Below are 26253 nucleotides of genomic sequence, written 5' to 3' on the forward strand. Positions count from 1 at the left end.
TGAATTCATAATCAAATTTTTGACCTTATGCCACAAACTGAATTGAAATCGATGGAACGGTGCACGAATGAGAGCAAAATTAGTAAACTTCATTTCGTGAGCCACAATGAATACATTTTAACCAGAAGTTTATGGAGCTTGGTAGCCGCAAGGTTACAGAGTCCGCTTTGGTAAGCGGGTGGTCGTGGGTTCGAATCTTAGTAGAATCACCATTTGGTTGTCAAAGGACTTTTTTTTTATTTACTCTCGCTTATTTTCCGTCGGTCTAGTTCCGCCACTGTTGTGGCCAATCACCGACGCCCAGGGAGGCGACTCCACACCCAGGACCCTAACTCACGACCCGTTTATTAACGAACCGGCGCCAACGGCTTTTACTTCCTCATGCGATGGAAGGCGTGATCCCAGAGATTTTTCGCCTCAGAAAATCTCCCGGTGTCGGCCAGGATTAAATCTAGACCAGTTGGGTTGGTTGTGATTGGATCACACCACCTCACAACCATCGACACCTATGTCGGCGGTGGGATTCGAACCCAGGCGTCGAGCGTGGTTGGCGGAGACGTTACCAACCACACTAGGCCCCCGCTCTTGTCAAAGGACTTTAGCATGGGTTTATTTTCAGGCTTCTCACCACGTACCCTTCCTTCAATCTGAATTCTACAGTACCTCTGTTGACTCTCCTTCTAACAAAAATTAGTCCCTGTTATAATAAAACTGGTGTGAGAAACGTATGAAAGTTCTCTCCAGGGAATTGTAATTAGGCGATATTGTTAGGATGGACAGAGGCTCGGTACAGTAGAGTAGTAGGCCTGAAACGGAAAGGTAAAACTTACACACAAGCACGGATATGAATATATAATATGAAGTGCCAATAATAAGAAGTGCGGAGTACAGAAAACACCTGGCCAATATCACAAGAGATCTAATCTCTGGTCGCAGTTATGAGCCCACACAGAAAAAAACCAAAAGTTTCGTTATTTTCGTTTCCAAAGGTCTGTGGTTGATAGTTTTTAGTAAAAAAATATTATTTACCATAATTATCATATCAAACAATAGCACATTTCCGATAGAATGAGAGGATTTCATGAGAGATTTATCTCATAGCACCTTGGAAAATTCTAGGATTTGTTTCATGAAGTCACTCATAACCATTATAGGGGTTTCTTGGGTACATACCAGTACTAATTTTAAATAAATATTGTCACGGAAAAAATCAGTATGAGCAGGGTTGTTTGGAAAATATTGTAAAAAGTGAAGTGATTTCACCTGATTCCATGGTAAATAGAGAGAACAAGAAGCAAAATGTATTGGATTCAGTGCCGTTTCATCTTAATGCATATTTGACATTGAGAAACAGATAAAATTCACATGGTGCCAGCTCAGGTGAATAGGGCAGATGGTCAAAAACTGGGGTCGTTTTTCCTTACTCTTTTACGAAGTTGTGCAAGTACCTCACGGTAGTAATGCTGATTATTAGTTTGGCCTTCAGGAATGTAGTTCATGTTTTCATGTTTTTATGTTTCCGGCAGAGCTAAAAAAACAGCCCTTACATAACAAACGATGGTTACGGTCAGATTGATTTTTCTACAATCACGGGAGATGCTGTAATTGAAAGAGAAAGCCTGGTTCGGATTTGGTGTAGACATATTTTTTCTATAGCAGCATCAGTTTAAACTTGATTTTTGTGAAAATGTAAGTTAAAATTATTTGGTTTCTGGTTGAATGTATGTAGATATTTATTTTTTGGAAGCAGAATCATATACATACTACGGCCAAAACTGATTTTTTACCCTAATCGCAATCATTAATTACATTGTTTCTAGTTTTTCGCAAATATCATTTTGTTGTATCAAAATCGTATCAAAAACAAAGAGCATAATTTTGCTATCAACTGTGTCTGGTACTAGTTTATCCTGCGTACAAACGCTTCTCGTCTCTGAGGCCGATACGCGGTCACCTGATAATTTATCCTAACCGCAAATAACTAAGCCTCCGTAGTAATCATCGCCTAAACACTAAGACCGCCGGTGCCGCATTCTCCATTTTTCATCACGTTCCGTAGGAAATTCTCGAAGGGAAAACTTTGGCATCATCCATTTATCAGCCCAGCAACGATGCGATAACGGTTCACGTCGAGCAAACATCCCCCGACAGCTTGGCTTTAGATTGTTCGCCGGTCTTCCTCAAAGAGTTTACTTCATTTGTCGATAGGAGAAAATATTTACTGTTTATGCTTTCCTAGCTGCGGGCCGAGCCATGAGGTGCCTGCGGATTGTTCGGCGGGGGAAAGAGCACAAGGGCTATCACTATTGCGATATCCTCTAGCGCCCGTTTTACTTGCTTGCTGAAGCGCCTTAAGCGATAGATGCAATGTTGTAGCGAACTCGAGGAAAATTAAGTAACAATTTTGCTGTGGATTTTTGTCATACTTTAATCCACTAAAAGTTGGAATAAGTAGGTTAAGGTGAGTTGATTAAAATATGAAAATAATATAGGGTAAAGATTGTCACATTGCGTTGATCAGGATGTATCCGAAACGTTGTTTCATGCAAAACTAAGTTAAACTAAGTGCGTCCTGCATATTGTGAATTTGTCTGTACAGCATCGGGGTAAGACATAATTTACAGATTCTCGACGATGAACGCTATCGTGCTGTTGGTGGAAAAGTTTAGATGTACAAACTTTGTAGTCTACCGTGTTTCAGTTTTATCTTTGATGGTGAAAGAGGAGTGACAAAGTAACGTGGTTTGGTGTTTGGTGTTGTTTTCATTGCTTTACATTGTTCGCATTGAACAACTAAACAATTTTTGAAAAGACGACATTTTAACTTAACTTCGAGATTAGATTGTCCTTTGTTGGGTTTGAAAATAAATTATTGCAACCCTTTTTTGAAACCATGATTCTACTTAAGGAATGAATATTTATTTCTTCATCATTCACAAGTGGAACATTTTCATAAACAAATCAATGATGAATTCAAATTCACAACTGAGGTCAAAGCTGCAATTTTAGATTATCGTTAAACATATATTCACAAATAAATTAATTCCAAATCAACAATAGATGGGCCATCATAGCACCAGCCCGCATCTCTGCCGTCTTCCGGTGACGCAACAGACACCGAATGGTTATACACCGGTGTGGTTCAAACTGTATCCGAAATGTGTGCGCAATAGTTCGCCCGTGCAGGTTTTGGCCGTAGTCACTTACACCTCATGTCGCCGTTGCACCGAATCGTCCAACGTTGATGGCGAACCTCGCTCCGGTCATTATCAGTAAATTAAAAACAATGAACAGCAATGTGGAAGCTGAACGCTTGGCTGACCTACCGACGTTGGTCATTGGCTTTTGGCTAGCCCAGCTAAGCATCGTTCTGATGACGAAATAGTGCAACTCCAGCACCAGGATGATCAGATGGATGAACAGATAGGGAAGTAGATACGAACCGTTTGGCTGGAATGGAGGAAAATGGCGACAATTGCGGTTTCTACCATGTGTGTGGAGAAGTGCATAACGACATACCAGTAGCAAACCTACAATGGCCAACACGTTTGACAATCCAACCAGCAGCTCGGTCAAAATGTGCAGTTTTCTATTCATAGACCCGGTGTTATTGGTGTTTACTTCTACTCGCTTATGTTTTGTCATCTCATGAATGGCTAGGCACTAGGTAGTAAACAATTCGGTACAAAAATAAAATAAACAAAAATAAACAACTGGCTTACGAATGCTACCATGTTGATTAGCACGGCGTACCATTTGATAAGCAGAGCGGTTTGCCACGAGCTGTTTAATCGTGCCTCGAATCGGCTCAAAAAGTTCTCCATCAGTCCGCTGCTGGTGATGGCGCTAAGTGGGAGTTGATTGTGTAGAATCGAATCCGGAGTGGTTTTCCGGTCGGAGCATATCGATCGATAGCAGCGGGCCATTGAAATGGTGAACTCTATGCGAAGGACAATTTTATTAACGGTGATGGAATTTTGAGGTTATGAAATCGATTGCAAACTCGAACAATTTAGAAAAAAAACTGTTGTGGGGTATGCTTGGCTTACTTTGATAATAAAATGTACCAACAACAGCACGACGCCGACGCTAGCTTCTGATGATGGTTGCGTGAGTGAGAAAGCTAAAATTATCGACGAAAGAATATTTCTTCGATACTTTTCCATGTGAAGATTTAAGTATGCATAATCAAATATCTCACGACGATCGTAATAGAAATGGATTCCGTATCGCATCAAAAACCTTATGTTTTTAACAACGGAGATGTGTATGGAGCGAAATCTGAAAATATTAGGTTCACGGGGATAATCCGAGTGCAGACGAATAGATGACTGAGGGAAACAGTGAAAAACTCTAATTACGTGAGTGAAATACCTAAGTGGAGAGCCGAATCTAGAAAATATTATACTTGAAGCGGCGAATTGCACAAGTTCTGGTGACACGGACCGACATGGTTTGAAGGTTTGGGAAGGCTGATGAAAATTTATCGATTTAGTCAACGGGGTTGGACATTGACTATGATCGCTGGCGTGATATGATGACAGTTCTAGAAAAATCTGTCAAAAAGGGCATTTAATAATCCGTACAGTGTATTATTCACAAAAAAGAGAAAAGCGAAAAAAAATCCTTTTGCGATTAGCTTCCCCCAGCGGCAATTCTCACTTCAAATTATCAGCATATCCTAAATCCGTGTGAGCGTTTACAGCTGGAGGTCATTCCTTCGCTTCGCTTAATGAGCTCTAAACCGGTTTTTCTCAGTAGCCATCATCGCCTTTTCTGGAAAAAATAATAAATCCATCCTTTTTTTCGCAGAAGAGAATTTCAGTCTGTTTGAATTTTTCGAGAGACGCTAGCCGTTTGATTGCTATATTTTTTAATTTATTCCTAGAACATTTTTAATTACAATATGAACAACTCGTAAACATTTTGTACATTTTGCGATACGCGGAACCCAGAAAAAGTTCATTAAAACATAAAACATATAAGAATTGTGCTGCGAATTTTTGGGGCCTTATTTTTATCCGGAAATAAAATGATCGATTTTTCGAAGTGCCCTTAATGTACCCCGTACTGTCATCAGCCCGGCACTGCAGTTTATTTACTTTGAAAACATATTGAACCTGAACGGATTGTTGATCGGGGCAATTGTTTTGAGATTCCCTTACAAATTGGCTTCCATTTGAGCTAACTGATTGAGAAATGAAAACAAAGTAAAAAATCACAAGAAGGTTGTATGCAAAGCCACGACCGCAAGGTTGAAGTAGAATACTTTTACAAGAAAGATAACTCGGCTGTTTGCGTGTCAGTAATTTTTTCTAGTAAATAAACGTTGACCGTTCATTGGCAGTATTGTAATTTTTTTTTGTCTGATATTTTGAATAAAGTTCATTGAATATTTTTAAATTTTGTGCAAATGAGAAGTTGAAGTGCTGCTGAATTGTAATATGCACATTTAATACGACATCATTAAACGGGAACGGAACAAAGGCTACGGTTATGCAGAACGCGAATGCCGGCGCGATGCAATTCGCCTTACCGTGGTGAAATGTACAGCTCTTTTTAAGGCGAAGTAGAGCTATACATTTCAACAGGTTTCGTCTTGCCGAATCGCATCGCGCCGTTATTTGCGTTCTGCATGACCGTAGCCAAACACTAAGCGACGCAAACACGTAATAATAGTCAGAGTATGCATGTAGATGAAGATAATTAACTTTGGATTATAGCGCAAAACGAATAAAATATTAACTCTTCAAATAATCATTTGTGTTCTTCATATTTCAGTTGTTCAATTTAATATCCGATGAAATGTTTGTTTATTATCTGATGAAGCTTTTATATAGGCCAAATGATGCATTCCCAATTTACTAGGTCCATAACTCTGCCGACCGTGCTTGGGAAAGCGCGGACAAGGCTTAAGAATTTTCAATAGTACAATAGTTCGAATGATAAAATTGCAAGTTCATGCATTTGGTGGGAATCATAGAAGATTTTCTAATCGATTGCTGCAAAAACGAAGGAAATCCATCGAAAACTAACCGATTTATTAGCATTTGAAATTTTTCTCGCTTTTTTCAGTTTTAGACTTTCATTCCACATCCCTATGTAGCCGAACTTCCTGAGAGAAGTATTCTAATTCAAAATTAAATCTTCATTAATTCATTTGTTGTCCTTATAAGGACAATTGTTCAATTTATCATAGGATGTAGTGTTTATCTTACATCTCTGTGTTACCTTGATAGTGAGGACTAAGGCGCACGGTCAACACAATGAGAAAGGTGTTTTCACATTTAAACCAAACACGGCTTTACTGGAGGAAGTGTTGGCAAATGCATCTACCGCTAATACCACGAAAGCGCGTCGTTTAATGTGGGGAATATCAACAACGAAAAATGACGCGCGTCTAAGCATAACCCGAACTGTTTCGCCGTGCTGCTCCCATTTACCTTTACATCGGCCTCAGGGATGTACCGGCTGCATCTGCATCTACCACTGAGGCTGTCACTATACTGCTATTGGTACCAAAAGCTATTAACTCTACAAATAAGTGTTTTATTTGTTCTCAAAAGAACAATTGTTTAATTCAAAATCGGATTTTCGCAATCGCATCTCTGTAATATTACCGACAGTAATATTCTTCTGAACAAAATGATGCAACTTTCCCATTAGGCCTCTGCCATAATAGACGCGAAAAGCGACGCGAACCGATTCGCTCGGCTATAGGTTAATGTACAGCCATCAGTAGAGCTGTACATTAACCTGCGGCCGAGCGAATCGGTTCGCGCCGCTCTTCGCGTCTACTATGGCAGAGGCCTTAGAGAAAGTTGCTGGCTGATGTATTCACTTCATGCAAGCCTGCTGCTGATGCTTCCCGCTACCACACTGAAACAGCATTTTAGTGAAGGGAGTGTCGTTGCATCAGCTGACCCTGCTACTATCGATGCTGATATACCCGCTGCAACAGCTACGCTATGCATAGCCATGCCACAGTTGTGGCCGCCATTGGTATCCGCTGTACCTGCATCTGTAGGCCCTGCTGCTATCGACGGTAAGATCCGCTAAAACTGCTACGCTTATCCGCAGCCATGCCACAGTTGTGGCCGCTATTAGGGACGTTGCGATACCATTAAACATCGATACTTAGGATCGATACCTGTATTGAAAGCAAGCACTGATATTCCGATAGTATCGAGGCTAACGTATCGATACCTGAATGTATCGTTGTGCGATACCAGTTCATTCAAAATATAAGTCAATTCTTTTTTTTATTATTTATTCCTCAAGATAAAACGTTTAATTCAATTAAACCATTTATATAGACCACTTTACGAGACGTTTCCGAACTCAATCTATGTATGAAAGTTTGACAGAAAGCTCGGAACCGCTGACATAACGCACGTAAAAGCAACATCATTAACAGCAGAATACGTGACACCTGTCAATTCGTACAATGGTCTATAAATTTACTGAATCTAGAAACACCAGCTTCTGCAGAAACTTAGTCGAAAGTCGATTACGCTTTTCCTTAATAATTGATCCTGTTTTCGAAAAAAACCGCTTGCATGGCTCTGTAGATTTCACCTACGGAAATGCATGACCGTAGAAAAGGATCGTTCCCGTAGGTTAATCTATAGAAATTTCTGTTAAATTGGCATTGCCGATGAGATGGCATGCATGCATACGATGCATCAAAATGGCAACAGCAAGTTTTCTGCTTCGTTCGATCTTCTTTACAGGGTTGTTTTGAGTCTTTTCGATACTGAGAGGTGTGTATCGATATTGATGAAGTATCGCTGGTAAAACATCGATACCAAATATCCGAGTATCGGAAGCAGAAGGATCGATTCTGTATTAGTATCGGTGGTATCGCAACGTCCCTAGCCGCTATCCGCTATCGATGGTACCCACTGCTCGCTCCCGCTGCTGCTAAGGGAGGACTACTGTTGTCGCTGTTCAGAACTATTATGAGCGGCTTCGACTAAAACAGGCTCTTAAATAGGGATGAAAATAGGAATGAATTATTTTTCGTACATGGTAGAATGATATAACTTGAAAAATATGTGTGACTTCATTCTGGCTCAGAGCGATCATTTGATAAGCTCCACCTCTTTTTTCAGTTTCTTAAGTTTTTCCTCAGTTTCGTAGCACGGATGCACAAAAATGATTTCTTGTGAACATTTTGTCGAGCCGGACCGATAGCACTCTCATTGAAGCAACAAAATAGCACGTTTTGTGTCGTGTTGCGCAGCTTCGTTGAAGAAAATGTTCCCGTCCCCGTGTCGCATGTAAGCAGATTATTGCGTTCAGTAGACAGTAGATAGTGTATCCAGCGAATAAACAACGATGGTGCTCTCACACACGCAACGGTTTTAACCCGTATCTTATTGCGGTTTGTAACATCAAGCGATTTCGTTAGCTCGCTGTTGCGTGTTGCATCATGTTGCAACTTGGCAGCTGGGAGACGACGAAATTCTGTTTATGCTGATTGATTGAATCGACTTCATATTAGCTCTGCATAGTCAAACTAACTGCATTTGTGAATGCGTACTAACAGGGCAGTTTATTATTCAATGTCGGTTATGCTGATCGCAGCCTTTGCGCTGCCCCTACAGTGGGGGGTTTACTAAATAAAGTGAAAATTAGACAACTACAACAGAAGTTGATTGCATCTCACACAGAATGGCTGCTTGTGTTGATGCCAGAAAATTATTAACCTTCAATTATTTTTTTATTTGCCTTGAAAAAAGCATGTTGCGGTTCAAAATCGGTTGCTAATTACAACCTTTGAACTGCCCTAACATTGGGGGAATTAAGATACACGGACAACATGCACTGTGGAAGCTATTTCACATTCAGTAAATTAGACGGGTGCGACAAATTTAAATTGTTAGGATGCAACACAGAATGCTTGCTTGCGTTGACAAAAATTATTAACTTTCAATGACTTGTTTATTTGCCTTCAAAAAGGCATTTTGATTTCCAAAATTGGATTTCCTGATGGCAATCTTCATGCTGCCCCAACACGGGGGGAATAATGGCTGTCTGGCGATACACGCTGAGAAAAACCGCGCTGCTCCTGAGACGTGGTGACCAACCACAGGGCTAGTGCTGCTGCTAAGGAAGGACGACTGCTGTTGTCGCTGTCTAGAACTATTATGAGCGGCTCCGGCTGGAACAGGCTCTTATATAGGCCAAATAGCATGTTTTCAATTGCAAGGTATATGATCCTGTCGACCGTGCTTGGGAAGCAAGCATATAACGACCAATCAGAGGTCGAATTTTTCATTTTGACAAGGCTTGACTATTTTCAATAATACAATAGTGTGAATAATAAAATTACAATTATCTCATTTTGGGAAGAATCTTAGAAGATTTTCCAATCTATTGCTGCAAGAACGAAGGAAATCCATCGAAAACTAACCGATTTATTAGCATTTGAAATTGGACATATTTTTCACTTTTTTCGGTTTTAGATTTTCATTTCACATCCCTATGTAGCCGAACTTCCTGAGAGAAGTATTCTACTTCAAAAAATGCGATAGATATGAACGCTAGTGATCAGTGATGGAAACGAAACGAATATGATGCAATCGTCGTTTATTCATCATATGTGCACTTCACGAAGTGTACAGGCCGGGACTAAACTCGAATCCTCTCAACCCATAATGAAATGATGATAGGGTGCCTAGGTGGGAGAAAACAAACACATGACATCATCAGCTCTGAGAAGCGATTCGATCGTTGCGTTTGTCTCTCCATAGGCCGGTAGTTACGGGAAGAAAGGATAGCAACAGGAGAAAATCATGTCGCCTGAACAGCAGCAGAGGTGTAGTGCGGTGAGAGGGAATGTGTGGGGGAAGGAACTACTTCGGCAGCGGTTGAGTTTAAGCGAGAGTAGGAGAGCATACACTCTCATTTTCTTTCTTTTTCTGACAAAAAATCATATTCATGAGTCAAAAGAATAAGGATATAACAAGTTCTGATCGCTCTCTGTAACAGAGACGAATAACTTCATATACCGAGGTGTGCACATTGAGAACCACGTATTGTGGTGTACACTAATGAATAGAAATATATCGTAAAGAGGAAAGCAAAAAGAGTGCACCAGCACCGATACTTTGTTTTTCGCATACTGACGACGATGTCAACGCATCCTAGGCCTGTTTTATATGTATTCATTAATCGCTAGAGGTGATTTTTTTCCTTCGCTGCTAGTGATACGTGATAGTAGCGCACATCGGCACGTACGGAGAACGAAAATTTCACCGAGGGATGGATCCGTCCAATATATTATCGCCAGTACTCTATAGCTGTTTCAGCTGCACGTGTTGAATTTTTTTTCTCTCGTTAACTCCTGTAATGAGATTAAACGGATATCCGTTCGGTGAATATTTATTTCTGCTCTGGGGTTTTCACCTTCTTTCACTGCTATGGCAGTGACGGAAAGGGTTGTTGTGGTGCATCGGGCGAGTGTCTGTAGATTCCATTTTAGATTTAAATTATTGCTATCGACGGAATCACAAATAGGCGATGGTAATTTATGTGCATAATTTGCGCTTCACTTATGAACATAATGTTTACCCTTTGGCTGCCCCATTCGTAACCCGCAAGTTAGAATCACATTAAAACCACCCGTGTATATATTATCATTATACACACGTTCTTTCAATATAATTCTAAGGAATCCTCTTAAAGGGCACAAAAGTTCTCAAATTTGCTTCGAGATTCTTCTGCAATTTTCCTTTTCTTTCAGTCACCTATTGATTACTCTTTATTAAACTCTCTATGAAAGTTTAAAGTATCTGCAGTCGATTTTTTGTAGCTCAGCTAAAATGAAAAATATTCACTCGTTGGGCTGAGGTGTCAAAGCTGTGAATCGATCAAGGGACACACCGATTGTTTTTTGTTGCTAGGGTTGCTATTGGTAACGCAAAAAAGTTTTTAAAATCGTATGAGGTGCTGGAGAAGCTGCAAAAGTTCAAAACCTTTATTTTAAATGATACTATTTGAACTAATTTCATTAATAAAGTCAGAGAACAAAGTAGCTTATTTTCGAGGTTGAAAATAGTTTTCTCTTCGCAAGAAGTGGGGGAAACCAGAGTCTATGTTAATATAGAGTCGCGCAGAAAGAAAATCGATTCAGCAACACGGTTTTCGTACCATACATTGTCACAAACTTTATAGTACGTGTTCTCACCATATATAAGCGAATATCATTTTTTGGAGTTACGAGATACACAGTTTTAAAAGATTACACCAGTGATGCTTTGATATGGCACTGAACCAGTATACATGTTTAATTTGGTATTTCAAATGTGTAGTGGAAACTTCGGCAAAACTCATATTCTATATTACGATCAACTACAATACTTTTCATTCACTAGTAATATAATCACAGTCAAACCTAAAACGATCACGATTTTTCGACCACTGTGTACTGTGGAATTTTCAAACAAATTTTTCCACGAATTGTAAATGTCATGCTTTATAAACTTGGGATGTCTAGAAAATATTCTGGAAGTTTTTTCATGAAATGGTGGTTTAAAAAGGTGCTTTACAATGTGTATTTTTATTTCGTAATTTTGTATCACTTTTTGTATTTTACGTATTTTACCTTCAAAAGGGCCCTAATCAAAAATGAACCGTACGAAGATTTTGAAATTTCGGCTAAAGGTTTAGAACGTCTTAACGAATCGAATGGTGTACTCGAATATCTTGGTGCATTTTTTTATGAGATTGATCGCAGATATGGTGTTCTTTTGCGCGGACGGATTGAAAGTACTTACCTGTTCGACCGCCTCAATTTCAACAAAAGCCCGGTCTCTCGTCGTCGTCGGAGTGTCTTTGATCGTCCGTTGAGAACGAGAAACTACACACAACACGAACCCACCAGTAGACAACCTGGTGGCATCAGCATTGTTTCCTGAAGCTGCCGCGAAGAAGAATGGCGCTAGTCTATGTTTTTGAAGGTTTGTTCACACGGCAGTGTAAGCATGACGAGCGAAGCATAATATGCAATTCAATTATTTAAAAAATAGCTTGCGTTAGCTTTGTATATGTTTAAAAGTGGCAGTGATATGCTATCTCAGTAAACGGACAAAGTTTTGCCTTTCTCCTAGAAAGGTATAGCAATCACTGGAAAAACCAAAGGTATAAAAGTGGTCCCAATGGCCGAATGTCATATACCACTCGACCCCTTTCGACGAACTGAGCATTTTCTGTATGTATGTATGTATGTGTGTATGTGTGTTAGTGTGTGTGTGTGTGTGTGTGTGTGTGTGTGTGTGTGTGTGTGTGTGTATGTGCAACTTTTTTTTTCTCACTCACTTTGCTCAGAGATGGCTGGACCGATTTCATAAAATTAATTGCAAATGAAAGGTCTAGTTGCGCCATAGGTTGCTATTGAATTTCATTGTAATCAGATTTTTAGTTTAAAGGTTATGTATCAAAATGTAAAAATCACGAAACATCAATATCTCAGAAACCACACAACCGATTTCAATAAAACTGGTTTCAAATGATCGGACTGTCTCCAGAACCCTTAACTTTTGAGTTTCGTTATGATTGAACATATGGTTCAAAAGTTATGTAAAGAAAAGTTTTCCTGAGGTTTTTTAAACTCACTCATTTTTCTCAGAGATGGCTGAACCGATTTTCACAAAATTAGTGTCAAATGAAAGGTCTAGTTGCCCCATAGGTTGCTATTGAATTTCATTGCAATCGGATTGTAACTTTGTCCGTTGTTCATACAAATGTGAAATCACTTAATGAAAGTAAACATATTGACTTTCTCCTAACGATCACTGGCTAATTAAAAGGTAGAAAACTGATCCAAATGGCTGAATGTCATATACTACTCGATTCAGTTCGACGAATCGAGCATTTTCTGCATATAAGCATGTATAGGTGTATATGTTTGTGTGTGGGTGTGTACGTGTGTATGTGCACCTTTTTTTCGCACTCACTTTTCTCAGAGATGGTCTGACCGAACCGATTTCAATGAAATTAATTGCAAATGAAAGGTCTAGTTGCCCTGTTAAACCCTATTGAATTTTATTGTAATCTGATTTCTAGTTTAGAGGTTATGATGTATCAAAAAGTAAAAATCACGAAACATCAATATCTCAGAAACTACACAACTGATTTGAACAAAACTGGTTTCAAATGAACGGGCTACCTTAAAAACCCCTAACTGTTGGATTTTTTTTGAAGATTGAACATGTGGTTCAGAAGTTATGGAAAGAAACGTGTTCTGGAGACTATTTAATCTCACTCATGTTTCTCAGAGATGGCTGGACCGATTTTAATAAAATCAGTGTCATATGGAAGGTCTTGTTGCCCCATAAGACCCTAACGATTTTTTTTTTACAAACGGATTATTACGTTGCCCGTTATGTTTAAAAATGTGAAATCCAGCTATGAAAAGGAACATATTCCGAAGACAACTTGGACTCACTCACTTTTCTCAGAGATGGTTGACCCGATTTCCACAGAATTAGTATCAAATGAAAGGTCTAGCTGCCTCATAACACCCTATTGAATTTTGCTGTAATCAGGCTGTAATTTCGTCTGTAATGTATCGAAATGTGAAAATCACGAAACTTCATTATCTTAGAAACTACACAACCGATTTGAACAATATTGATATCAGATGAACGGGCTAGTTAAGGGTGAACTGATGAAATATGATTGAGCACGTAGTTTCAAAGTTTGGCTGCCCTATACGTTACCTTCTCGTTTGATTGTAATCAAACTAAAGCAATCGTTATGTTTTAATTTGTAATACAACGAATGTCTATTATCTCAAATATTACACGACTTATTAGAACATAACTAGTGTCATACAAACGAGTCATCTCTCAAACTTACATTTTTTTCTGTATGGACTTCCTCACTGCGACCAGAATCGTAGATCTATTGTGAGATATGCCCGGGTGTCTGCTGTATCCCGCATTTCTGTTAATAGCAATACCGCTGTTGAGAAGTGGCATGCTTATTATTATTGTTCATCGGTGCTTGTGTGTAATGTGATACTCTTCCTTACACGCTTACTGTTCTACTATACCGATACTCGTTCCACTTGCCAAATATCACCAATTATAATTCCCTGGAGAAGTTTCGTCGTGCGTCCTTCTGGCCAGTTTTATTGATAAGAGGGACTTACTTTTTGTAAAGAGGAAGTCACGCAAAGGTATTGTAGATTTCAGCTTAAAGGAAGGGTAACTGGTGGGGAGCCTGAGAATAAACCCATGCTCAAGTCCTTTTTGACATCGGATGGCCTAGTTATACTAAGATTCGAACCCACGACCATCCGCTTGACAAAGCGGGCTCCGTAACCTTGCGGCAGGCAGCTCCCCTAAACTTACAAATAACGAACTTCATAACAATTTGATATGCTGTTCAAAAGTTTTGGAAAGGAAAGAAATTCAAAGACTATTCAACACTATACCTGCTTTGATCAGTATATATGGCCTCAACATGATTTAAATGTGGTATCGTACTATTTGAACGTTCCCGGTATCGCTCGTGATTAAATTGTTCGAAATTAAGAGTCATTTCTTTTATTTCGCTTTTTCTTGAGTATTTACATTACGTCAAATTTCATATTTTATACTTTAATTACAACATCAATATTTTAAAACCCAAAGAGTGAATAAACCTTTATTGGATTTAAGCAAGATTTACATGTTTTTTTACAAATAATAAGTTTGAATGAGAAAGGCTGAGTCCGACCGCTAGGTGGATTAGTTTGGGTTTTTTATTGTAACCATAAAAAACATGGCATTTTTACTGTGAGCTTGCAAACGATTATTGCCATTACCATGTTTCAACAACGTTTTCCGTTGTTGCATCTACCATCGACAATATTTTCACCATGAAAAACATTGTCAGTGACTTCTAAATGTATGGCAAAAATGCCCGAAAAAATGCTGTTAAGATACATAACAACCCCCCTTTTTCACGGTAAAAATGACAAAAACACCGTTTTTTTATTGTTTTGGACAATGATATTCAATGTAAAATTGATGTATTTACAATGAAAAACGTAGTTAAATTATGCTATAACTATGTACAATTACAGCAACTTTTGAGGTTTTTTGATGTTATATTTTTCGGGATGACATTCGCATCGGTAGATATCTGAAAATCACATCCGTAGCATCCCTAATCCACGTGACAAAGTTTGGAGCCGTTGGCAAATCCGGCATTGAAAAATATGCTTTTCTCCTCAGTCAAATTTTCTATACAACTTCCACATTACCGACATTATTGATGACAAGTGCTTCTTCTAAAATTTTTAAAATTGTTAACCTTAATGCGGTTGAAAGGAGTTGTATAATTCACAAGATAAATTCCAGTTCTCTGACTAGTTTTTGTTTCATGAGAATTACTTGGGTAGGAACTATGCCAAAGAATTCTGTCAAAGTAATTTAGATCTCATCAGCGCGTTGCAACGGTCTGATTTTGAGACAACCTTGAACGGTTTGGTGTTCTTGGTGTCGCAGGTGAAAAAAAATGCATTTTCTAATTTAGCACTGAATAAAACGATTCCAATGCTCCATTATCCCTGCCGATAACAAACTTTCTTTTTTACGAATATTGAATTCAGAAGCAATAGTTACAGTAATTATTATTTTTATTTATTTTAGTTTCGCCGGATTCTTGCACATTTTCACTATATTTGTATTTGTATTTGTATTTGTATTTGTATTTGGTATAATTCATCTGACAAATAAAATCTTAATGAATAAAATAATCTAAAGTATCACAGATCTAAGCCTATTTGCGAATCGTCCAGTAGTCTCATTGAAATCGAAGTGCTCTTCCGAAGCCGTAAACGTCCGTATACTTGCTGAGATCGGTTCATTTTGACCATACATGGTCCGATGAAAGATTGGCTGCAATAACGTTGTATTCCGAAGAGTCCTGTTTGGTACACGAAAGTTCAATTTTTCAAGCAGAGTGGGGGCATCAACTTCACCGTGCAACATTTTTGCCACGAACAGCGCTTGTTGAAGTTTCCTTCGTCGTTCCAGTGTGTCGAGGGCCAGTAGCCGACATTTGTGGTGGCAAATTATCAGGATTTCTCCAAGGCAGATTTTTCAGTGCCAAACGGATGAACCGTTTCTGAACACGTTCAATTCTGAGACTCCACGAAACCTGATATGATTGCCACACGATTGACGCGTTTTCTAAAATTGGACGGACGAGAGCACAGTATAATGACTTCCAGTTGTGGGGGTCCGAAAAATCCTTCGCAATCTTGGAAAGAAAACCTAACTGTCGCGTTGATTTGGAAATGATCGCCGCTCGGTGAGAGTCAAAACACATTCTGACATCCAGTAAAACTCCCAGATCCGACACTTCAGTAACTCTAATCGAACAAAATTGGATGTGATGCGCGGTGAAACGATATGACCTGACATTTGTCAACACTAATGACTAATTTATTCCGGCGACACCAATCAGCAAACGTGGTTAATGTGTCTTGTAGAAGCCGACAATCCTCTTCTGAGCGCACTACAATGTAGAGTTTCAAGTCATCTGCATACACTAGCTTGAACCCATTTTTTAAGATCAAAGCTGCATCGTTGAAAAACAAAATGAACAGTAACGGGCCAAGGTTGCTACCTTGAGCCACACCCGATTTGTTTGAAAACGGTCTTGATACGAAACCGTCAATGTTAACGCGAAGTTCGCGCTCCGTTAAGTAAGATTCCAGCCAAGACGTGAATTGCGACGAGACAGTTTGCGCAGTAGTATCTTGTGGTCAATTTTATCGAACGCCGCCATCAAGTCCGTATAGATTGCATCGACTTGAACTTTCTTTTCTAGGTTTGAAATGCATTCCTATGTGAAATTTACCAGATCAGTTGTTACTGATCGACCTGGCATGAAGCCATGTTGGACGACAGATATAAAGCACTTCGTCGCATTAAGAACTACACCGCTCACGATTATCTCAAACAATTTAGAGACAGCTGAAAGATTTGTAATTCCACGGTAATTGGCCGCATTATGTCGATCTCCTCTTTTGAACACGGGTATCATGCATGATTTTTTCCAAATGCGAGGGAATTTCGCTTGTTGCAATGAGCGGTTGAAAATAGCACTAAACGGTTGCGCTAGATTGGCAGCACATCGGAACACTAGAAAAGCCGGTAATCCTTCGGGACCAGGTACATGCACTCGAAATGTCATAAAGAGAGAGATCTCTCTTTCTCGTCGTAGCGATACGTGTTTTTTTTGCCCTGTCGTTTCAGGTGATACGAAAACAGTTTTGAGCAAATGTTAAATTCAAAAACTTAAATTAATCCACCTAGTGGTGCAGAAACCTTTGTTATACTAACTATAATTGTATACTTATTAGGCTGCCTATAATCGCATATCAGTCCCATCTTCATTTTCATCAAGTTGGGAAAACAGCACGTAAAGGTATTTTTCGTGCTCAAGTTATTTCAACTGATGAGCGCAGTTTATTCCCACATTTTCGAAATAATATAATGAGAGAGACATTTACCATAACTTCTCTATTAGAACGACAAGAATGCACGTGGGACTGGTTTGCGATTATAGGCAGTAGGCCAGTAATTCACAAATCGTATATCAACGTAAATCCAATTTCAATTATGAATAAAATGAATTCAAAAGATAATTTTCAGAAGGTGAACCAAAGACGATCTGTGAACTATAGCTTGACGTGGTTTTCGCAAATATTATGGATGTTATCACTGGAGTATATGGGTCTTATTTTTTCAATCGAGAGCCAATTTTTAAATGCTGGATAGAAGCGACATATTTTTTTTAAATAAACAGAAACAGTAAACAGTAAATGGTAATAGATAACAAAGATGCTGATTTCATACTAGAACAGCAAATATGTATGTTAAGTCGAGGCAGTTCTGATTTTTTAATTTCCCATAATCCAGGTTTGAATACCACATTTGCATTATTTCAGAAATCGCAGGACATAGAATTATGAATCAGCATCAAGTCTTTTTTACGAATTGAAGCAAACTTCTACTAACCTCAGATCAGCATTACAAAGAAAAAAATATAACCATTGACGAAAGTTGTCAATTCAATTCTATCTCAAATGCATAATCTGAAAATGAAGGTTTTCGCAACATTTGAGAGATTTGGATTTTCGGAGTGTAGACGAGAACATTATTCTTTTCGAAGGCCTAGGCTGTACGATAAAATCCGAAATAAAGACTTTATAAAACTTCCTGCGATAACGAGAAATGGAATAACATCTTTGCACTTTGTCTTAAATTAGAAACCAATATTTATATCTAATATGAGCGTAGTGTATCATATCATAGGAATAAGTGACTTTCCACCTGCACACACTAGTAAATGGCAGAGCTGAATGCCACCACGGGTCGGTAATTGGCGATTACCGAAGGCCACGGAAGTGCTCACTGCTAGCAAGCAGTCCCGGACCATCAGCGGGAGCTAGCCTAGGTCGTGGCGAGATTCAGGCACTGGGCCGCTGAATTCTCGCAAAAGCCACACTGGCCGGAAGCAGCTCCGACGGAGCGAGTAGTGCCGCTCCCACCACCCAAATGCACTATACCGCCCATTGGGACTGATGCCAGTAATGTTCCCAATTACGGCAACTGGTCGCATCACTATAGGATAAGAGTCGGATTTCGTTTTCGTACCATGATTTTGGGCTGGCACCTGCGCCGATCTCCCTTAGTAATGTCGTGTGATAACGGCTTGAAACGGCGAGATTACAACCGGTGCAGGGGTCTCCGTCCCGTAAAACCTGGCAGGCCTTCTAGTACGTTCCGAGTCCATTGCCGGGTGGGAACCCGGCAGGAGTAGGATCAGATGTCTTTTCCTGACTTGCGCCGGTCGGGGGTGTCATAGTTGCCCATAAGGCGCTATGGCAGCCGCCCCTAGCCATGGCCTCACTGCTCCGGCATAGACTACCTTGGGACCATTTAGGCGACTACTCCATTATGGATAAGGATAGCGGCTGGTAGGGGGACCCAATAAACAAAAATGTTGAACTCAAAAACAAAAGAGACGGGTGCGGAGGGGTTACCGAATCCCTTCGCACGAGGTGGCATCCAGCGGTCTCCGCAGAAGAAGGCGGAGACGGATGCGGCGAAGTCTGGAGGTGGAAAAACGGCGAATCCGTCGGTGTCCACACCAGACATCTCGGTAGACGGTCCCTTGCTAGTCAAGGCCGTCGAAAGGTGTATGGACACGCGGCCAAGAGTGGCGGCGCTGTCTGAGCAACTCGATGCCATAATCGAGTTCTTGGCGAACAGGCGAAACATCGCTGGCGACCTGAAGCAGAGCCTCCTCCTGCTTCGGAGCACCATTGATGAAGCCAGAAAGGAGCACGAAGAACTCGTAGCTCGGGTGAAGGCGGCCGAGAAAGCGGCCAGGACCGGGAGGGCGACTGCATCTAAAGAGGCGCAGACAGACGCCCCCTCGTTCGCGTCGGTCTGCTCCACGGGGCAGGTCGCTAAGCGAACGAGGCAGTCCCCGGGGGAAACGGCCCCCGGGAACACCAAGAAACGATTGGTCGTGCTACTCCCACGGGAACACACGCCAACCGGTTCAAGGTCCACCGCGGAAAAGGCACAGGTGGAGGCTACGGGCAACCCTTGGACTACCGTAGAGGGTAGGAAGCGTCGGGAAGGTGCGACGCGACATGATGGCGGAGCGGCCAGAGGACCAAAAAAGGTCAAAAAGGCGCGGAGTAGGGGTGATGCCCTCATACTCAAGACGGATGGGTCGAAGTACTCAGAAATCTTGAAGAAGATGAGGGGGGAAACCCAGCTCAAGGATCTGGGGGCGGATGTGCGGAGTATCCGCGGAAGGAGGTGCAAGTGCGGGCACTCACCTCAGAAGTGACTCTCCAGCTTAAAAACCTGGACGAAATCACTGAGGGGTGCGACATTGCACAAGCCCTAAAAGCGAAGTGCGGGGTGGAGGTGGCTAAGGAGTCAATCCGCCTCCGCAAAGGTTTGGCGGGGACCCAGATAGCTACCTTCCGACTACCGTCGGCGGACGCTAACCTGGCCCTGAAAGAGGGCAAGTTGAAGGTCGGCTGGTCTGTATGTCCTCTGGGCATACTACAGCAACCAGACATTTGCTTCCAGTGCTTTGAGGGCGGACATAAATCCTGGACCTGCAAGGGGCCCGATAGGAGCCAGCTGTGCAGGCGATGTGGAGGTGCAGGCCATAAAGCAAAGGACTGTGTGGAGTCTCCCAAGTGCATGGTATGTTCCGGGAAACGGGACGCCAAACACTTTATGGGAGGCCCCAGGTGCCCAGCCGGTAAGCCGGCTGCGAAACCACGGGCGTAAGGGTGACGCAACTGAACCTGAACCATTGCTTCGCGGCTCAGCAGCTGCTACACCAAGCAGCCACTGAGTCGTTGTCGGACATCGCCGTCATATCGGATCCCTACCGCATCCCTCCCGGAAACGGTAACTGGGTTGCGGATAAGTCCAGTTTGGCGGCCATATGTACGACGAGCAAGTTCCCGGTTCAGGAGGTTGTCTCAACCTCAGAAGAAGGGTACGTAGTTGCTAAGGTAAACGGAGTGTTCTACTGCAGTTGCTATGCTCCGCCACGTTGGTCTACCGAAAGGTTCACCCAGATGGTCGACCTCCTATCCATGGAGCTAACGGGCCTAACGCCGTTGGTGGTGACGGGCGACTTCAACGCTTGGGCTGTTGAGTGGGGAAGTCGCTCCACGAACCTGAGGGGCCAGGTCCTGTTGGGGGCTTTTGCAAAGCTCAACCCAGATCTGGCCAACGTTGGGAACAAAAGAACATTTAGCAGAAATGGTGCGGAGTCGATCATCGACGTGACGTTCTCCAGCCCAGGACTGATCAAGAACTGGAGGGTAGACGATGGCTACACTAATAGCGACCACCAGGCGGTCTGTTATAGTGTAGACAACAACGAGAGGCGGCAAGCGACGGGTAGAGCCAACACTCCGACCGTTCGCGGGTGGAAGACATCGCACTTTGATGCCGAGGTATTCGAAGAGGCAATGAGAAGGGAGCGCGAGGGGGCAGTTGGCTCCGCCCGACTGCTGACCAACTAGTTGCTATGCTATCGCGGGCGTGCGACGCCACCATGCCTAGGACTCGCCAACCTAGGAATGGAAAGCCACCGGTTTACTGGTGGACGGACGCGATAGCCGACCTTCGCAGTGCGTGCCTCCGTGCAAGACGGAGGATGCAGCGTGCGCGAAACGAAGAAGAGAGGACAGAGCGCCGCGCAGCATTCAGTTCGGCAAGATCGATGCTAAAGAGTGCGATAAAGGCCAGCAAGAGGGCCTGCTTCGATAGGCTATGTGCGAGTGCCAATACAAATCCGTGGGGTGACGCCTACAGGATCGTAATGGCCAAGACTAAAGGCGCGCTGGCGCCTGCAGAGCGATCACCAGCGATGCTGGAGCGTATCATCGAGGGACTCTTTCCACGCCACGAGCCAAGTCCTTGGCCTCCGGCAGTCGAGTCTCACGTCCGACGTTCCAGTATCTCAGACATAGACCAGAGATGGTCGGCCAACCTGCCGAGCATCCAATCAGTGAGCGACGACAGCCGTGTCGAGGCAGGGGAGGAGGCAAGGGTTACGAATGAGGAACTCATCGTGATCGCCAAATCCCTAAAGGTGAGCAAGGCACCGGGACCGGATGGTATCCCTAACCTGGCGATCAGGCTGGCGATAAAAACGGCCCCCGGGCTGTTCAGGGCAGTCAGGCAGAGGTGCCTGGATGACTGTCTCTTTCCGGACAGGTGGAAGCGGCAGAGACTGGTCTTATTGCCGAAGGCTGGGAAACCGCCAGGGGACCCATCGGCATATAGGCCTATCTGCCTGCTGGACACCGCGGGCAAGGTGCTTGAGAGGATCATCCTCAACAGACTGGTGAGGTACACGGAGGGTGTACACGGTCTGGCAAGTAACCAGTTCGGCTTCCGAAAGGGCAGGTCCACGCTGGACGCAATCTCTTCCGTCATCAAGACGGCGGAGGTAGCAATCCAGCGCAAGAGAAGGGGAATACGCTACTGCGCAATCGTCACGCTCGACGTGAAGAATGCGTTCAATAGTGCCAGTTGGGACTCCATAGCGCTCGCGCTCAGGAGCATCCATGTACCGGTGTCGCTGTACAAGATTCTGAAAAATTATTTCCAGAATCGAGTACTTGTTTACGACACGGAGGAGGGTCAGAAGTGCGTCCCAATTACCGCAGGAGTTCCGCAAGGTTCTATCCTGGGCCCGGTGTTGTGGAATGTCATGTATGACGGAGTGTTGAAACTCAAGTTCCCTGTAGGGGTTGTGATCGTCGGCTTTGCAGACGACATAACGCTGGAGGTTTACGGCGAGTCTATCGAGGAGGTCGAGTTGACGGCCGCGCACTGTATACGCAAGGTCGAGGACTGGATGCGCTCCAGGAAACTGGAGCTCGCGCATCATAAGACGGAGGTCACGGTTGTGAACAACCGTAAATCGGAGCAACAGGCGGTGGTCAGAGTCGGAGACTGCACCATCACCTCGAAGCGATCCCTGAAGCTCTTGGGGGTTATGGTGGACGACAAGCTCACGTTCGGGAGTCACGTCGACTATGCCTGTAAGAGGGCCTCATCGGCTATTGCAGCACTATCTCGTATGATGTCCAATAGCTCAGCGGTTTATGGCAGCAAGCGAAGACTTCTTGCCAGTGTGGTCCAGAGCGCTAGGTACTAACAGTTACCGTGGTAAACTGGAAAGTACCTACAGGCTCATGTGCCTGAGAGTTGCGAGTGCGTATCGTACGGTTTCATACGATGCAATCTGTGTCTTGTCCGGCATGATGCCTATCAGCATCGCCATCAAGGAGGACAGAGAGTGTTTCGACCAACGTGACACAAGGGGCATACGAGGTACCAGAAGGTTATTCTCGATGCTCCGATGGCAGCGGGAATGGTCCAACTCCACAAAGGGCAGATGGACGCACCGACTCATACCGGAGATATCCGGCTGGGTCGGGAGACGACATGGCGAAGTGAACTTCCACCTGACACAAATCCTGTCAGGCCATGGTTGTTTCAGGCAATATCTGCACAGGTTCGGACACGCGGTGTCCCCCATGTGTCCCAAGTGCGTGGAGGAGGAGGAGACTGCTGAGCATGTCTTCTTCGTATGCCCCCGTTTCGCAAGAGCGAGGAGCAACATGATGGCTGTGAGCGGGCCTGGCACTACTCCGGACAATCTAGTCCGGAGGATGTGCGACGACCCGGACATCTGGAACGCGGTCTGTGCGGCCGCCTCTCAGATTGTTCTGGAGCTGCAACGTGTGTGGCGGGTCAACCACCAACACGCCAGTGGTAGCTAATTACCAGTCTCCAGGTAGTTAGCTAGGAGGTTATAAGAGTAAAGAGGGTGCATCACGCACAAAAGCCACTCCCCGACGTAATACTTAACCGTCGTTCCGGGAAGACCAGGGCTGGAGACTGGAGGGGTTTTAGTGGGTCGGGACAGGGATCAGTAGGTGTCTGGGCGAGTGTAACTACCCCAGCATCTCTCCCCTAGTCTCATCCCCACACCCTGAGTTCTCTTCTCAGGTGTCTGTTTGCAGATTTCCCCGCCACCTTAAAAAAAAAAAAAAAAAAAAAAAACACTAGTAAACGTGTATAGCCATGTAAAGTTGCTTCAGTTTTATCCAAACTACAAATAATCGCATCTCGATGTTCACAATTTTTTAAATTCTTGATCACGAGTTAAAAGTATATTTAGAACCTATATTGATTATATATTTTAAAGAAAGTGTGGACGGAAGCTTCGCAAGCATGAAAAGAAGCTAAGTAAGCATTGCAATTTGCTCTAAAATTAATTGTTTTCCACCAGCTAAGACGCACTACGAAAAAGTGTAAAAATTATGCAAAGTTGTCCATGATTGTTGCTTTCCTTTGAGAAATAAATAGCGATACGGAAAAAGAGGGATAGAGAAGAAGGAAGAGCATGAAGAGAGAGAGAGAGATAAATTATCCAGAAAGTAAAATATCCCATGCCTAAAATAAACTTTGGTCAAAACTCTACAGTTCAAGCAACCAATAAAAAATCGCACTCAGTATGATTTTCAAAGAGCTCCGGGGCTTTCATTTGAGCATGCGAACAACAAAATCGGAATATGCGTACTGTAAAAAGGGTGTTTTTTGTTATTTTTTTTTTGTTCGATTTTGATATACTACACATATAAACAACATATTTACACATCTATACATACAGCCACACATTCACATACATACAGAAATTGTTTAGTTCGTCGATCTGAGTCGATTGATATACAACACATGGCCTCCGTGCCATTAATTTTGCCTTTAAAGGTAAATGTCTCCAATAAATAATACTCTTTGATCAATAATTTAAAATTTAAGCCACTTATCGAAAATCCACTCGGTAGCATTCTGGGGGAGAACAGTAGCTTTTGTTTGCGTATAAGAACATCAAAATCGAATATTGCGTTCTGTAAGAAAGGTGCTTTAGTTTTTTTGCGGCACATACATACAGACAACATACATACACACACATACACACGAACAGACATTGCTCAGTTCGTCGAACTGAGTCGAATGGTATATACGATTCGGCCCTCCGGGTCTTGGATCCATTTTGCGTTTTTGGACCGATTTTATAACCTTTGTTTAGTATAACAAAGGTAAAAAAAAGGTTGTCTTGCAAAAAAAATGTAAACTATCCTTCAGGTAGTCTTCAAAAGACGCACTGTTACAAAACAGAAAACTTCGAAGTTATATTTTTTTTTTTTTTTTAGGAAGTTGAAAAATGAATAATTCTATGATGAAAATAGAAAGATGAATTAAATGGAAAAATAAGAAAGTAGATACTACGAAAAATAGACTCCACCAGAGCGCCCAGGCTCTAGGCAATCAAAGCCGCATTGAGCTAGGCAACGACTAACGTCATACTACAGTTGTCACAGTTGTATCGATCACATCCCGTTAGCTGGCACCAGTAGCAAGCTGTGCTGAAAAACCGCTCAACTAGGTAATTAATTAATAAGTTATTATTAGCTATATCATCAGCTAAAAAGAAAGAAGGAAGATCGGATCAAGTAGGTATTCGTGATTACACCCAAAATATCAAACATGGATTTAATTTTTTATATCTGTGGAAACTTGATTCTCAAAAAAATGCATAAGTGCGGAAAACATTCGCAAAATTTGTCACATACATTTGACAAGAAAACTACTTTGTATGTTGTATCATCTATTTAATTTTGAACGATACCGTCGTAACATCATTCCTCCAGCTGACTACGATATTGTAGCATCTCCTAATGAAATTAGTTTCTTTAGACTGGGAGCAAAACATAGCAAGCCGGTCGTTCGGAATTATTTGCGTGGTACCAGCAGAGAGGAAACATGGGACAGATTTGTGTGAGGCCATGTGGCAGAGAGAGAGAGAGAGACAGAGTTTGTTCTGCATTCGAAACACGTACCACTTGAAAAGGGGTGGCAGGGCAGCCACTGGGTTGTTAGTGCTGTGCTGAGTCGTGTTGTGTCACACACTTACATAACGGCAAAACACCGGCAAATTATGCCATCTCTATTGCCGACGACGACGGATGCCACAAAAAATCAGGAAGATAAACACGTTCTCATGTTTTTTTTCTCGGTTCTGTGTGGTAATATTTACCGGATTAGTACTGTTCTTGAGCGGTGTCTGAGCTAAGTGAATCAGTGTCAAATTTTGGAGCTGATTGTGATATATGTACGATTCAGTGTGTTGAATATGGATAAGCTAGTAGGAAGCTATTGGATAGGTAAGTTCAAACAATAAATGAGGATAAATTCTGAATTGATGAAAAACTTAATTTTGTTCTATTTGGTATTCAACGATAATAAAATAAATTCAGCTATCCCGGCTAGACTCTAAGAAATATAGATTGCACCTGCTCAGTCTAGAGGAATAAAAGCTTTTGTGAGATTAGATATGAATCACAAGCTACCCTTTTCAGCCAGCAGAGCAAACATTTCCCGAATGTGTATTATTTGCTGTTCACCATTCGCCGGCTAGGATCACTGTCAGTTGGTGAGATTAATTTTCTTACCCGCATATGCATATAAGGAATAGAAAGAGAGAGAGAGTGAATATTTCACTCCAGAGGCTCGTTAACAAATTAAGGTCAAGATTACTATCCGTCTACTATTGCATGGACACAGTCAATCTGCTTTACGGGTTTATCGGGTTTTCTTTCATACATGTGGCGAGCAA

General features: G+C 42.2%; 1 protein-coding gene across 2 annotated transcripts; it reads right to left on the reverse strand.

The window, feature by feature from the left end:
• Positions 1 to 3033: 3033 nt before the first annotated feature.
• Positions 3034 to 4054, reverse strand: LOC129723322 (uncharacterized). 2 transcript variants are annotated; one of them, XM_055677478.1, is made up of 3 exons: positions 3732 to 4054; positions 3520 to 3663; positions 3034 to 3450 (listed from the first exon to the last, which is right to left on the reverse strand). In XM_055677478.1, the coding sequence occupies exons 1-3, from the start codon at positions 3924 to 3926 to the stop codon at positions 3211 to 3213; spliced, it is 579 nt and encodes a 192-aa protein (XP_055533453.1). In that variant the 5' UTR covers positions 3927 to 4054; the 3' UTR covers positions 3034 to 3210. The 2 variants fall into 2 exon arrangements, with proteins under 2 accessions (XP_055533453.1, XP_055533452.1); XM_055677477.1 differs by having other exon boundaries at positions 3723 to 4054.
• Between the last annotated feature and the right edge of the window lie 22199 nt (positions 4055 to 26253).

The sequence above is a fragment of the Wyeomyia smithii genome, chromosome 2 (genome assembly GCF_029784165.1).
Source record: "Wyeomyia smithii strain HCP4-BCI-WySm-NY-G18 chromosome 2, ASM2978416v1, whole genome shotgun sequence".
NCBI classification, from domain to species: Eukaryota; Metazoa; Arthropoda; class Insecta; order Diptera; family Culicidae; genus Wyeomyia; species Wyeomyia smithii.